Source organism: Gymnodraco acuticeps, unplaced genomic scaffold (assembly GCF_902827175.1).
Source record: "Gymnodraco acuticeps unplaced genomic scaffold, fGymAcu1.1, whole genome shotgun sequence".
In the NCBI taxonomy this organism is placed as follows: domain Eukaryota; kingdom Metazoa; phylum Chordata; class Actinopteri; order Perciformes; family Bathydraconidae; genus Gymnodraco; species Gymnodraco acuticeps.
Window position 1 is genome coordinate 1,399,495 of NW_022989843.1, and position 16,913 is coordinate 1,416,407.

General features: G+C 38.2%; 1 protein-coding gene across 1 annotated transcript in view; it reads right to left on the reverse strand.

Moving 5' to 3' along the window:
• The window catches only part of tmem8b (transmembrane protein 8B), a 49,550-nt gene that overhangs the window by 16,178 nt on the left and 16,459 nt on the right, over nucleotides 1-16,913 (reverse strand). Inside the window, exons 7-8 of the mRNA XM_034236361.1 lie at nucleotides 12,004-12,100; nucleotides 11,371-11,494 (exon numbers count right to left, since the gene is read on the reverse strand). Coding sequence (XP_034092252.1) covers nucleotides 11,371-11,494; nucleotides 12,004-12,100 — 221 coding nt within the window. The remainder of the gene's footprint in view (nucleotides 1-11,370; nucleotides 11,495-12,003; nucleotides 12,101-16,913) is intronic.

Sequence of the window (16,913 nt, forward strand, 5' to 3'; positions counted from 1 at the left end):
TTCGCCATTAATTTTCGACAGTTCCTCAAATTACTGACTACATTTGAACGCATCCCTCTGACCAGCTCTCATAGTATGCCTCTCATCCAATTAAATGACTTGCTCGCTCTATGACGCGTTGAACCCAATGTGAGCAAATTACTCTGAATGCTGCGACGCAGCACCTGAGATTACTTCCAAAAAGTTGTTCACGTTCTCAATTTTTTACGTTTAACGTTATATTCGTTCGGTACACTTCGGTACACACCTGTACCGAACCGAAGGGCCCGTACCGAATAATTTCGGTACGGGTACGTGTACCGTTACACCCCTACTGCTTATACAAATAGTAGTTTTAGTTGTCTGCGAACTGTGGAGGCCTATTCCCACCTGTCGAGTGCGGCTGTACTGAGGTGTTTTTCCTCCGGAGACGTCGCGAAGAGACGGAGCGGCTCCACCTGTTGCTGCATGCGATCTGCGATTTACGGAGGCCTGCTCGTCGCGAAGAGACGGAGCGGCTCCACCTGTTTGCTGCCTGTGATCTGCGATCGATGGAGGCCTGCTCCCACCTGTAGAATACGGCTGTACTGGAGAGGTTTTTACCCCGGAGTCGTCGCGGAGAGACGGAGTGGATCCACGCTTCGGGCTTGGCCTGCTTCCACCGGGCGTGTGCTGCTGTGCGGAGGAGGATTTTACCACCGCTGGGGCCTGCTTTCCACCTGTCCTGGTTCTGCTGTTGCAGAGGCCTGCTTTCACCCCGGGGATACCACGGAGGGACCGGCTGTTTTCGCCTGTCCTTTGCTGCTGTGCTGATTTTGCTCCAGGAACATCGCGGATACTGTGTGCTGGTCTGGGGAAATGGCCCATATCGGGATTCTGCTGTGCCTGTTAACTGTTTTGGACTATGAGAAGATCTCTAGTCATTCTGAGAAGACTACTGGATCAGTGGCGGTTCTAGACCAATTTCACTGGGGGGGCCACTGGGGGGCCAGTTATTTTCTGAGGGGGGCACAATAAATGCAGGACGAAAAAGAGAACTAGACAGTATGAAGTAATTGGGCATAAGAAAACAATGCAATACAGTATTTCTTTCAGTACACTTATTTATTTCAGATAGATCTTATAGTTATTACTGTTAAGTTATAGTACCATTTTTGCACTAACACCATATCATATTTATATAAAAATAAAGGCAATGAACAGTTACATCTCTACTTTACATAAGGGTGTCTGCATCCCAGGCTGTTGTTTCCTTCCCAAAATCTCACATTACAGCAACAAAATCCTGCGGTTTTTGGCAAACCGATCAACAAGTTTACGCAACAAGAGTACCAGAAAATATACATTTTTAAATCCACAGAAAAGGATTTAATGTAAAAGTCTACAAATCTTAAATGTTGACTTTTTAAATGAAATAAAATACATGGATATAGATAGAAAACATAGATTTCAGATGTATTATTTCCCATAAGCACAGACACGTAGGCTATTTAACAAACATGAAGACTGAATACAGAATGCACACCTGTTCTGCACGCGCACTAATCAGTTTTGTCTATTCCGTCACATTTCTAATAAACATAAAACAGTGATATCTGGAAAACACACAGATTTACATATAAAAATAAAGGCAATGAACAGTTACATCTCTACTTTACATAAGGGTGTCTGCATCCCAGGCTGTAGTTTTCTTCCCAAAATGTCACATTACAGCAACAAAATCCTGCGGTCTTTGTGATTTTTGGCAAACCGATCAACAAATAAGTCAAGATTCAAAGCCTTTGACCTCCTTGACTCAATACTAAGCAGACCCAGATTGCTCAGTCTCTCATCAGTTATGGTGGATCTGAGAAAAGTGTTGACCAGCTTCAAAGTAGAAAAACTACGCTCACAGGAAGCAGAACTGACTGGGATTGCGACTGCTATTTTGCAGAGTCTGAAGAGCTCAAAAAACACTTCTTTATAAGGCTCAATGAACTGAACAAGCTCCACTGTACTATCAGGTCTCTGCATCCCAGTCTTTATTTTCCTATCTAAAATTCTGCTGAACTGATGTAGCTCATGCCCCAAGTCCTCAATATTTGCATCATACAACGGAGCAAATGAAAACAGAGTTGTTTCCTTCAGAAATGCATCACTTTTGGAGTTAAGAGCTTGGATGCTATTCATCATGTCACAGTTTGTGTTTGAAAGCCGTCTATTAAGCTCATTGAGCATCTGATCAATGACAGGGTAGAAAAAGGCTGTACGAAACCCGTGTTTATCTTGTTCTATCTCTCTCTGTCCAACAGTAGTCAGTACGAAGCTTTCAGCAAGTTTAGAGCTCAGTCGTTTTTGTCGTTTTGCTGCTGGCTGTATTGCAGTATCACATTGCTCAGAAATGTTCAACACTTCATCCCACAAGTTATCAAAAAATGACTCCTGCCTGAAGTCATTCAATGTCTGAACTAAAGATCCAACTAAATCCACAGCCTTTGAAAGGTCAAGGGATGAAGACTGTAACATGTCAGAGAGAAATGTTGTTTCTGCAAACACTTTACGGAGTGTTACAAGATGCACAATGAATTCTAGATCCAACTGTGCCAGCAGACCACGTGCCTCAATAGATCTCTCACCATTGCGTTCTTGGGCTATGTCTTGCAGTACTCGCTTGAGGGCCGGTAATCTATCCATAATGTTATTGTTTCCATTATGCTACAATGATGGGGAGTTGTCTTTTCTCTTACTGTGCCACAGAACAACACAAACACTTGTATTTGTATTGTTATTATTTTTAAAGTAAAGTAACTTGTTACTAGTTACTTTTACAATTTAGTAACTAATAAAGTAACTAGTTACTTTTTTGAGAGCAGTAACTATAACTATTACTAGTTACTTTTTAAAAGTAACTTGCCCAACACTGGTAATAAATCATAATCTTTTCATTTTTTTCACTTTTCATTTTTAGGGGGGTCATAGGCCAGTGTTAGGGGGGCACTGGCCCCCCCTAGAACCGCCCCTGTACTGGATTCAGGTCTGTTCTGCCACCCGCAGTGGGCATCCCCTGCAAAGGTTCGGATGTGTTGCTCAAACAATTACCGGTTGCCTTGTCACAGTCAATCTGCTCGACAAAATATGTTTGTCTTTTTTATTTTCCTGCGATGATGGTTCTTCAGGACTGCTTCTTAAGCTCTAATCACACTCTCGCAGACTTTTCCGGTGTTTCTAAATTAGATGACAATGTATTTGTGTCGTTTAAGAGGAAAAGATGCCTGTTTTTTTGTTTGTTATTACTGTCAGGAAATGTACAACCTAACCCTGGTCCGCCCAGTAGTAGTAGTCAGATCGCTACTCCTGCTGATTTTAAAGCTAGGTCTGGGTTGGGTTTCATCCACTTGAATGTGCGCAGTCTGTTAGGTAAACTAGATTTTGTCCATATCTGGGCGAGCTCAACTGACGCTGACGTCATTGTTTTATCAGAAACATGGCTAAACAAATCTATTTTGGCCTCTGACATTGCCTTAAATGGTTTTAATGTGTATCGTACCGACCGGCCTAATAAAGGTGGTGGCGTTGCCATTTATGTTAAGAATAAGTTCAGTGTAACCACATTAGTTTCCAAATCGATCAGTAAGCAATTTGAATTTTTAGCCATAAATATAGAAGTAGCAAAGGGTCAACAGGTCATGGTAGTGAGTTGTTACAGACCCCCCTCAGCTGTCAAAGACTCCTTGTCTTCACTAGCAAATATTTTATCACAACTAGACTACAAGGAAATAGTGCTACTTGGAGATTTTAACTGGGACTGGTTAACTGCAGTGTCAGAGGATTTTAAAAACCTTTGTATCTCTTTGAATGTTACTCAGATTGTTGACAGTCCTACTCGCCCAAATATTAAGTCCCCTAATAAATCCTCCCTAATTGATCTCATTTTAACTAATGTTCCCCATAAATATTCATCTGTGGGAGTATTTGCAAATGATCTGAGCGATCACTGTGTTGTAGCCACAATTAGGGACACTAAGGTCCAAAAGGTTAAACCTCGCATTATCATTAAGAGAGACAAAAAACATTTTGTTGAGCAGGGTTTGGTGCATGATCTGTTTGATTTTGATTGGGGTAAAATTGATCTGTGTGCTGATGTGGAAACCACATGGTCTTATTTTTATCTTGGTTTTATGGAGATCATTGATAGACATGCACCCCTGCGTACATTTAGAGTAAAGGGACGAGACAATCCTTGGTTTTCTGCTGAGCTGTCTAGCCTCCTTCATGAGAGAAACAAGGCCTGGGCAAAGGCTAGGCAATCAGGCTCAGAGGTAGAGTGGCTGCGTTTTAGGCAGCTAAGGAATAGCTTCACTTCAAATGTCAAAAGTCGAAGTACTATTTGTCAGTTACCACAGAAAACCTAAATAATCCTAGGAAATTTTGGAAAGCAATAAAAATCGATATCCACCGGTGAGATCCGTAATGAGCTACCTCCGTGCCTTACCACAGCATCTGGCACTATATCGGACAGGGCCACTATGTTAAATTGCTTTAATGAGCATTTTGTGTCCTACGGTTCTATGTTTGATTCTGTGACTAACTCTGCTTCTGTGAACACCCCAATCCGTGACTCTGAACAATGTGGTCTGGAAAACCCTTTCAGTTTTACTCCTTTTACTGTCAATGTTGTTCATGAAGCCTTATCTAAGCTAGATCCTAAGAAACCGGCTGGCCCGGACAACGTAGAACCTTTCTTTTTAAAGATAGCTGCAGATTTTATTGCTCTTCCTCTTACTACTCTTTTTAACCTCTCCCTCAGCACAAATGCAATTCCAAAAGTATGGAAGTCAGCTTATGTCTTACCTTTACTAAAAGGAGGGGAGGCAACTATTTTAAATAACTATAGGCCAATCTCTAAATGGTCAGTTCTGGCGAAGGTGCTCGAATGCCTAGTGAGTGAACAGGTAAAGGAGTTTTTATGTAAAAATGATATCCTGTCTAAACATCAGTCAGGCTTCAGAAAACAACATAGCACCATCACTGCCACAATGAAAGTGGTGAATGACATTACGAGTATTTTAGACAATAAGCAGAGTTGTGCAGCTCTATTTATTGACCTTTCCAAAGCGTTTGATACCGTCGATCATCGCATCTTAAAGCAGAGGCTACTCAGTATCGGCATATCCAGCCATGCAGTGGGTTGGTTTGTGAACTACCTCTCTGAAAGGTCCCAATGTGTTCACTTTGATGGGCTGTCTTCTGAGTGGTTAAACATTGCTAATGGTGTTCCTCAAGGTTCTGTTTTAGGTCCACTTTTATTCTCCATATCAACAGTTTAGGTGAAAATGTGGATGAAGCTACTTTACATTTTTATGCTGATGATACCGTGATGTATTGTGCAGGTCCCTCCATTAAGGAGACTGGTGTTAAATTACAGGCTGTTTTTAACATTATTCAGACTCAGCTTGCTAAACTTATGCTTATTTTAAATGTTGATAAAACCAAGGTAATGCTATTTTCAAAAGCTAAAAAGACACCAGAGCCTGTTTTGGATATTGTTACTATGCACGGACAAGTACTTGAAGTGGTTACCAGTTATAAATACCTTGGTATCTGGCTTGATGATTGTCTTACTTTTAAACTTCATGTCAATAACCTGCTTAAAAAGCTGAGGGTTAGACTAGGTTTCTTTTTCAGAAACAAGTCCTGTTTCTCTTTTGAAGCCAGGAAAAGGCTAGTCACTGTGACCTTTTTACCTGTGCTGGACTATGGTGATTTGATCTATATGAATGCACCTGCCCATTGCCTGGAAAAGTTAGATGCCGCCTATCACAGTGCCCTGAGATTTGTTACTAACTGTAAAGCACTTACTCATCACTGTACCCTGTATGCCAAGGCAGGTCTGCCTTCACTAACTGTACGGAGGCTCAGTCATTGGTACATGTTCATTTACAAAGCCTTGTTGGGTAAACTACCTTTTTATATCTGCTCTCTGATCTCTCGACGAATTGAAAGTACATATTGCCTGAGATCTCATGATGTTGTTTTATTAAATGTGCCAAGTGCTAGGACTGTCTTAGGGAAGAAAGCTTTTAGTTGTGCAGCTCCACTAAATTGGAACAGTCTGCAAACATGTTTAAAACTGAGCACTTTGGTTCCCCTGCATCATTTTAAAACTCGGCTGGGTGACATGCTGTTTGATACTCATGGTACCTGTCACTGTAAATAGAGTTTGTAAACTACCCTGTACATTATGTTGTTTGTCATCCTTATTGTTGTTCTGTTGTTTTTATGTTACATGTGTAACTAATGTCCTGCAGGTCACCCTTGAAAAAGAGATCTTTTGATCTCAAGGGGCTTTCACCTGGTTAAATAAAGGCCACAAACAAACAAACATGCTTAAAACTCCAACAGTAAATGGCACATGAACATACTAGAATCAATTGAGCTTTAATTTATGAAGCAACTGGTTTTGTTTCATTGCTAGTAAACACTTCCAATTTGTAACAATTAAATCAGCATTGGCTAAATACAGAGCATCGTCATCGGGTCAACAATTGGGTAAAATACTTGTGTTTATTTGAGTCTCAAGTGTATTTGGGTTTAGTGCTAATCAAGAAATGTTGCTAAATTAAGATGGTAAACATAGATAGAATTTGTCTTGCTTAATAACAGCATTGTGATCGTGAGCATGTTAGTATGCTGACATGGACATTCACTCAACGCATTGCCAGACTAGTGAGTCAGTGCGTCTCTCTTGTTGTTTTATGAAGTCCAGCACTATGTTGGATATCAACACAAAGTCATTTTAGGGTAATAAGTCCAACAACGTTACTCTGTTATGCTTGTGCAATCACCAGAAGCAATAACAGTAGGGATTTCACACAAATTATGTCTGTCCTTGTTGTAGACCAACAAGGAAGCTAGAGCTCTATTGTGATGGTTTGACCTTCATTAAGTATCTCTAATATGTATCCTAGAACTTTCCACAACACTACCTTCTAAAGTAAAGAATGATATTTTATAAGCCAACATCTTTTTTTGTATTTCTTAAGAACAATTTTAATCCTAATTGTTTTTATTTTGCTACATGTATGTCTCACGGCATTTTGTGTTATAGTCACAACATTTAATCTATTGATTCGTGTTCACCAACACGATTTTCCCCTTTTTTTCGTGTAACACAGAACGATTTTAAAAGCAATGTATTTCTATTGGTAGTATGTTTCGTGCCTGCAGCACGTCTTTTTGTCGTAATATATGAACACATGAATAAAACTACACATCTTCAAATGTTATACATACATAAGTGTCCTACACTAATAATAACAAGTTATTATGGGGTGTGTACCTTGTGTGCACCGCCTAGTGGTTAAAGCACGTTATTGAATTTTTTTTTTTTATTATGTTATATTTGATGAAAAAAATATTAAGAGTACATACAGTACATTATATATCACATAAGTAGAAGGTCAATGATAGAAATATAGAATATAAAAAATCAAGTAGATACTGTAAGTGATCTCTACAATAAAACAGTTTAGTGCAGGATATACAAAGATATTAATAGGAGGATGTGCAAAACAGAAAAACGAATTAACCTTTATTCAAACATTAAAGAATACTTTAGGTTAAGGTCTTCTTTCAAATAAGAAAAAAGCTTTGGGGGTATCTATAGATCAATATTAAGCCTGACCAAGTACTTAACGTCTAATATATATATTGCTTTCCTGCAATGTTAACTATGTTGAAGCACTTATTTTAAAGTTGGGGTAGGTACGTTTGAGAAACCGGCTCGAGATATACTTGTTGTTATATTCCATGGAATACTCTTAACATCCCGATAGCAATGAATATATTAAATGCTTTGACAAAAAATCCATAAAAAGATTTCATCTGTGGAAGCCATAGTACTGTGAAAAGCACGACGGCTAAAATGATTGGATGGCCTACCTGCCTGTCAGCCTTCCATCTGTGCACAAACTTATCTCGTGCCCTCATTGGTCATGTGCGCGTTTGTGTGTGTTGGAGGAGGGGCTCTGATAGGAAGTGGCCAATTTGTTCCGGTTGTGTATTTTCAAATTCTAGCGCATTCTAGCGTTTCTCCAAAATTACCTACCCCACCTTTAACTGATATTATGAATTATACTCTTATGTATTTAGATAGTATAAGAAATGTGCAGAATACGACAGTTTAATGATGGAGGTATACACACATATTGATAGATGTCTTGTAATGCACTGTTGAGGAACCTGCGACCCAAGTTTTTCATTCATTGCATAACTTCAACATAATTGTGTATATGATATGTCAATAAACCTTTGAAAATCTTGAAATCTTGAAAGGGATGTGCAAAATAGCCATTATACAGTCTTTAATTAACTATTAGTAGAGAATAACGAGAATATGCTTTATAGAGATCTGCAGATAAATGTTTAGTCTTCTCAAGCACCAACTATCAAATATCTCGCCTGATTGTTGGCACTTGACAATCACCTTACCTGAATTTTACTCAGGTGTAACTAAAGTCTGATTTAAGGATTGTTTATATTTCACATCATTAATCAGAATCTGCAAAGTAACTCAAATAAATGTAGTGGAGTAAAAATACCAGCTTAACCTCTGGATTGTAGTGGAGTAGAATTACAAAGTAACAATGAGCTGTCATGTGGGTATATATTAATGCTGCGCATTATGGACACAAGCGATTTTCACCCATTTATTAATTATATGTTTTAAATTTGATAACACCAATGGGTTTAATACTGGCAACTTCTAATTGTGTGAAAAACAAAAACGTTTGCAGTAGAGACGTCCCATAGAACATTTTGTGAAACACAATAGCCAGCATGTGTAGTTCTGAGCGGGGGGGTCCCGTTCGAGTCCAGTTTTGGATAGTCTGCCGTGGTTTCATTCCATTTCAAAGTGCTGTTTGACGCTCGGCGTAACCTTGGCGCACTGCCACTCCAACATCCAATCCCAGAGCTTGAAGATTAATCACAGGGTTTGTCAAGCAAAGGGACTGTAGTCCCAAACAATAGCTGAGGATTATGGGTAGTGTAGTGTCTTCGGCCATCCTAAGCTCCAAAATGTTTTTCGTATTTCATATCGCATTAACACCATATCCCAACGTGCATTGCGGCTAAAACATCCAATCACCGAGCTTCAACCATAGCTGAGGATCTTGGGTAATCAGTTCAGTGGCTGTGTATCGCAATGATGCTCGAAATGTCCCATATAGGCATAGGTCTGTTTCCTGTTACTTTATTTTGAAATTCAGTTCCTGACGGACGGCAAAAAAGCCTGAGATTATAGAATCAAACAAATAAATAAAAACAAGGATAATTGTGTGTTATTGTTGAATAAATAACAGTGTGTTATTTAGAAAAGAATAACAAAAAAATATAGATTTCTCTGAGCCTCATTTATTTTCCTCAAGGACAGCAAAAAAAGTCAGACATTATACGATTTAAAATAAAAACAATAATCGTGGCTTGATATTGAGTACGAATATGTTTTTATGAACCCCACAGCTTCCGGTCTTCCAAGACCCGAACGGACAAAAAGACGTGGTGCAGGCACGAAACACATTACCAATAGAAATACATTGCTTTTAAAATCGTTCTGTGTGACACGAAAAAAAAAAAAGGAGAATATCGTGTTGGTGAACACGAATCAATAGATTAAATGTTGTGACTATAACACGAAATGCCGTGAGACTGGGTTGGCCTGTTAGATTGTGTGGTTATGCAGTTAACTGCAGCTATCAAACTAACAGATTCACATGGACCTATAAACAATGTCTTAATCTCTCATGCTACATAGGATCAAAGGAGCAACCTTGCATTGTGTTGCTTGCCTTGAATCTTTATTAAATGCTAGTTTATACAATCAGTCACATGAAACAATGAAACTCCAGGAGGTAACAAATGTGTTTCTTTGCTTTTTCCCAGAACCCATTCTTTTAATTGGCACAGCTGCTCACTTCTTAATCTTTACGTTATATCACTCAGTTTAATTGCCTTGACGAGCGTCTATCGTTCACACTTCCTCTTTTCTTCTCTAAGAAGGCCTGATTAATTTTGCATGTGGAAATCTATCACATATGTGAATGTTTTCCACATTTTCATACCTCAGCACTGCTCTCGTGTGAGGATGAGCTCATGTCCCGCACCATCTGCTATTATTTGTTATTCAAATTCAATTGGAAGTCCCATGTTGCGAGCAAAAAAAAAGCTTAATTTCATTCTGTTCGCAATTTTGTGCCATTAAGAGTTCGGCTAAACAGCTCAATCTGCTGATATTTAATACTTAGAAACTTGTGAAAATCATTGTGATGGACAACTAAATGGAAACGTTTTGCAACATTTCTCATAATGACTTCAAACCACACTCAGATAAAGACGGTGTTGTGCTCATCTGTGGTTGAAACTGTACATGAAGCTGGAGAAAACAACAGAGATAAGATATGTTCTAGTCAAGAAAAAACAAGGGCTACAACCAAAGATTTCCAGTCAATTCAATGTATTATGGTCTGCTTAGTATACCAAAAAATGAGTTTATTTATCTCTTTTACACTAAATTACTACCTGCCAAAATGATAATCATTTTGTTAATTTCCCACTATGCAAATGTCAAAATATGAAAAATCTGCTTTTTAAACCTGAAAATCAAACCCTCCTCCATGTCATGCGCTAGGTGTTTGCCAGAGGTACAGTACATTCATGGAGTCAATCCCAGTTTAATTTGCTGGGAGACAGATGGGAGGGAGTGAGGCTGAATGAGGGAGGCAGCAGCGTTCAACAGGGAGCACGGTGTCTTCATTAGAGCACTGACTTATTAATGTTGGGGAATAAATTACTTATTCTTTTACAAATATGTTCTTAAGAAATAGGACTTTATATCCTATTTTGCAACTGTCATCCTGCAATTGACAGCAACATTGTTTCACAGAGGCTGCTTTGGGCCACTGGGACCAAGCTGAATAGTCGATTATGAGACTGTCAAAGTCATCCGGCTGTTTTCCGTGAATTTTGACTTCAGAGAAAACAATTCGTACCAATGTTTTTGTTTTAAAAAGAATAGATTGACATTTAAGCACATTTTCTTTCTTGTTCGATGAGAAAATAGAGACTTTCATGTCTGTAAGATAAAAATGATCCTAACACCAGCTTCAAGAAGACGGGAAACATGGACAGGTTGCTCCTGTCCAAAGATAACTAAATCCACGTACTGAAACACCTAAAGCTGTCTTATTCACTTTTTAATTGTTGTTGGTTATTTTTGTAAGATTTACGTGACATTGATCTTTGTATACACTTTTGGATTTTAACACTTTTACATTTCTCAATCTCCACTAAAGCAGCGTGTAATCATACAGGATAAACACATATCTATATAAATACAGAAGCAGCCTTTCTTACCCGTGTTCAGTGCCACATAGAGAGCGCAGACTGAGGTACCAGGTGCCTGTCTGTGGATAGGGAATCCTCAACTTGGTGATATTAGCAGAGGTGTTCACAGAAAGGAAAAACCCAGCCTCTGTTTCTGCAATAGAAAAAGAAAAATCACAGGGTTTGAAACTGAAAGAGCTTATGCAGCAGCATTAAGAAAACAGTTGACCTCTTCTGAAATGAATATATGTTTTCCTGCTTCTGAAATTGTGCATTAAAAACATTAGAAAATACTAAAATAGTTGAGGATGGAGTTTAAACAAGTGAATACTGAATGAATATGAAGTGGCATTTAAGTAGCAAGCAGTGACATACAAGAATTAGATGAAAATAAAGTGCAGAAAGGAGTTGAAGATTCACTTCAATTAAAAGGAGGTGATATGTCAGTCGTGTGTGAGTAATATTGAGGTGTCACTTGTTGTGAGTGCTGATCAAACGAGTGCTAGTTCAACTGAAAGATGATGTCAGTTGAAGAGCTATCTGAAGATTAGGCAAAACAGTGGCCAACGTTTTGGGTGAAAGAGAATAAATGTTTTTGTTGCTCAAAGGTGAAGATGTGGAAGAGCCTCACACTCCAAGTTGTCAAAGTTATATTAGACATACCTGATTCACACTTCAATGATGAGTTATCCCGTAAGAAGAGAGGCATCCCGTGGTTCAGGCAGCCGAACACTGTGACATTAGCTCCTTTCAACGTAGACTGCAAAATGAAACAAAAACTCTTTTTGTCATTCAAGCATCCGACCATCTGCTGCCATCCTGCTGCTAAGCTAACGCTGTTTGTGATGACTTCAGGTCTCATTTCAGCTGTGAAAAAGTCAACTTTAAAACTAACAAATCAAGTGAAACAGCTCTTCCTCTGACTGCCCGAGGCAACTAAATAAAGATGTTGGCAGTTTATCTCCTTAAAGCATCAATTATACATTAACACACTCAGGCATGAAAAATAAATCCTGGAGAATTATTCAAGCGTTCGGAGCTGCATATGCTTACACAAATTGGCTCATTCTGCAGAGAGGTGAAAGGAGACCACTACAGTCCAATTTGGTTTACCGGTGGAAGGACTACTGGAGTACGAATAGCAGCAATACATCACTGCATATAGTATCATTCAGGCATCAAATGTGACACTTCCCAAGTTTCTAAATTCCTTCTAAGTTATTCACAGTGTCTCTGTCTTTGGGAAGGTGACATGTTTTACAACTATTGTGAAAAGTGTCCAGCGAAGTTACTGAACCTTTAACTGCTTTAACTGCAAATTGTAAAAGTTGCTTTTTAAGAGAGGTTACAGCAGAGCATATTCATTTGTGTCCATAGGGAGATGTGCCTGGTGGTCGGGAGAACTTAACGTAATTATTTATTGGATAAATACGACTTCTATCACCCGTCCAAAATGAGCATAATGTATGTGCCGGGAGTTGGCAAAGTTGTTGATTAATGGAATGACGCTTTGCCAGGTGCTGAGTTTTCAGGCTTCCTAAACTCGCCATCTGGCCTTCTCTCTTGGTAGTACAGTAAGACTACTGTAAATCACGCCCAATGGCAGAAGGTGATTGAGTGAGAAAAAAAATGGCCTTTAACTGTAACATTTTTTGTTCAATATTTATGACCAGAAATTCACAAAATCAACCATTCGCTTCAAAATAACTTCATAACTGTCATTAGTGCTCATTAGTAATTGTTTTCACCTAACTTAATAAACTTCCATGCCGTTGCAAGCAGGGAAGCATGCTGATGTCAAATAACGTCTCAAAGACAAACTAACATGGCTGTATCTTATTTTAGTTTTGCTCTTGACCCCATAACACTCACTTAATATACAGTTAGTTTTTTAAATACTATTTTTGTCATATACTTGTTAGACACATATAGCTACACAGGGTATACCCCAAGTCTATGTGCAGTTTTCAATCTACAGTTTTACAGTTCTACATCAGCACTTATGTCTACAGCAGAGTAAGAGTTGCTAATGTTGCTAAAGAGGTTTAAAACACTGCTGCTACAAGGATATGCCCTGTACACATCTGTGCCCGGGGTACAATTGTGCTATTAAAAGTCCATTCAAACATAAAGCCCAGAGTCACAACAACAATCATTTTTAAAGACTGCTTTTTAAGTTAGACCTCTTAAAGTTGTTGACGCTTCCCTTGGCCAAAATAAATCAACACGTATTTAGAAGCTGACACATTTTTGAAAAGCAAAAGTATTGTTGTGCGTTCTTCCTGTCATACAGAAAAACTAAAGTGATCATCAATGTGCATGAGGAGGCACACAGGAGGAATCCAGCCAAAATAGAATAAAAACACATCTTATTCTCGCTTTAACTGATATCATAGAGGTGTAAATATTTGTGTTTTCTTTGTGTGAACAAGTATTACCCCCTCGCAGTTGTATTCCTCTATCAACCAGTCAAGTGGTAATTCACATCTATATTTAAAATGTCATCACTCGATAATTGTGGGAAATGGTCATAATTAGCATATTAATGTTTGACACACACACACACACACACACACACACACACACACACACACACACACACACACACACACAGTCCTAAATGGGACAATAATGATGAAAATGACAAGCCTTGTGCCTTTAAGGCAAGTTGCTGAGTGTGAATTCAACAGGATGCGGTTTTGACCACTACTTATCTACTTATCTGCCTCACTACTTACCAATAAATGAACATTTATTGGTTGGATTAGATTAAACCATAATACATAATGCACTCAAAAATATAATCTAGTTCAGGTTAGTAATATTTTGGCAATAGAAATCCTTTTGGGACTTCTGAACTTGAATCTTGAATACCCTTTTGGGCAAGAGTTGTTTTATGAGGCCGCCTCATGTAATATGCCTGCTACCACCAACAGAATATTACATTAATGAAGCTCCATACAGATGATTCTTTTTGGATATGTAAGATCCTTCTCAACACGTGTCTGAACCATTGATCAGTTGTATAAATCAAAAGGTTCCTTTGTTTTCCACATCAGTCTGCCTGGGTGTAGCTCACATTAAGATTTCACTGATAGCTCTGGAGTCTGAATCCATCTTCCAGCTCCATCTCCATAACCAGTAATTCACAAAGAATGTCAATCTTTCCTCCCCATGCAAGGCGTTGTTGTTAATTTATGTTCCAGTGTTGTAGAGCTTGTCTGTTTTTTGCCTCATTTTAAATTCACCTTGGATTTGTAATGCTCATTTTGTTTGGGTTTTTATTTATTGCTGATAGTTGTAGAGCCCTTTGTAACATTTCTGTGAACATTGCTACATTAATCCTGTTTAATATAGTGATTTATATGCCTGATCCATTATGCAGCTGTTACGAATGTGTGCGTGATTTCATAATTCAAACAGGAGCGCTCTCTTTCATCGATTAAATCTTCAAGGTTACTGACTGAGGCAAACTACTGTAGAAGAGACTTCAGAGTAATTGCTTTAAAATAATGACTACAGATTTCTGATTTCCACTCTCATAATAGTAATCTGTTGTGTAGCTTTTGATTTGCTAAATTTCCCAGGAGTTTCGCTGATGACATCTGCCGAGTGAGACACAATGCCAACTGATGCAAACGCATGGATGAAGTTGGCATGGAGACTGTATGCTGCACGTCCTAGAGCCCAAACTAATTAATATAAACTCCATTATAAGTTTGAATTTTGTTCAGAAAAATATCAAACAGGCTCTGTTTTGACTTATTATACTTGAACTTAATAATTTGAATAATAATAAATATATTATCTTAAGTATCCCCCCCTCTGAGTATACAAATGCTGCTTAGCAACAGATAAGATAAGAATGTATTACCAATTTGGGATCAATATAGTACATCTTATCTTATCTTAGGTTTCTAAGAGGTTTCTCCCATTTTTCCCTTTAAACTGTGGGTTTTCTCCGGAAGTTTTTCCTTGTACGATGTGAGGGTCTAAGGACAGAGGGTGTCGTTTTTCTCATACTGATATTCTGAACAAACTGTGCTGTTGTATTTGCTGTAAAGTGTCTTTACTGTAGGGTATTTTTATTATATGTACAGCACTTTGGCTCGACCAAAAATCGTTTATAAATGTGCTATATAAATAAAACTTGATTTGATTTGATTTGATTTATCTTAACAGCAAACATGAACATATTTTTCAGTTCAATTGTTTATATTAAAAAACATAATTTTACAAAAATGCTCGCAGACCTTGGGCCCCAAACGTAAAACTATAGAGGAACTATAGAGGAATAAATAAATGATGTTCCCTTCAAATAATTAAATCATAATGTTGATCCCTAAAAAGGGAAATAAATAGATTAATACTCGTAACTAAAGTGTATTCTCATTTATTTTCCATTTTCAACATTTATTTTGTGAGAGCTAGTGTTAAACAACTATGCCATCTTACCTGGCTCTCATTCACTGATTACAAATGTGGTTGTTAATAAATATCGAAATAATTGTTTAAATAAATGCAAATTTACATAAATCAATAAAATACCTAGAGAAAAACTTGTATCTATTTATTGCCATTTCTTTTTTTGGGGCAACATTTATATGAATACATGTATATGTAATGTATCATGCTTATATAAAAATAGTCATTAATTTAAATTCATTATGTGTGTGTGTAAAAAAAACACTGTAAAATAAAAGTTAACAAGTCCAACCTTCTCATGGACGCTCATTGCAGTGCTTACAATGTCTTGTCTACATACCTGGAGAAAACGTAGAAAAAATGGATCTTAAGCAATTAAACTGATCTACCACCGGTTGAGGTATCAGTGGAACGAAAAGCCATATGCATTCCTTTCACAGAGAGTGATGCAAGGCAGACAAGCAGCTCCAGCTATTGTCTCCTAAAGCCCTGCAAATCTGCCAGAGTCCCCCCGTGGCAGCGCCTGACTGGATCCTGCTGGGACAAGCGAGTGACAGATCACCGCCGGGTGGGAGGAATCTGTCCATAGAATAATATCGCATGACAGTGTCTCTGAAGAATACATCTTGCGGCTCATACAGCGGTTTTAAAGCAGCAAACTGTCTCTGTGACATCCGCCGAGTTAAAATTAACCAATAAACACACAGTGGGTTGGAGGGGTCAGGGTCTCCCCCAGAATTGAACTAACTGTCAATCAATAAACCATCATATTCATTACTGTCAATTATATCCTTTCCTTGCAGTTAACTGTTTGTGTTTTTCTCTGACATTTTGGGAAATAAGGCTCTTTGCTTTCCTACCGGAGGTTAGATGGGAAGATTGATTATCAATTTCATCTCTGTGTGTGCAGTGGAGATGAAAGATGAGTTTAGGCTGGCTTATCACAAAGTGGAAGCAGGCAGACAGCATGCGGCTGCATGATAACAGCTTTAAACCTTTCGCTTTAACATGTATAGCGAAAAACATATTACATTCATCGATTTTAGAGGTTATATTTTATCTAAATGTTAAAGAGTAATTTCCTATATAATGAAAAAACAGCAAAATATAATATATGTTTTGAAGCTTTTAAAAAAAAAAGAAGTTCA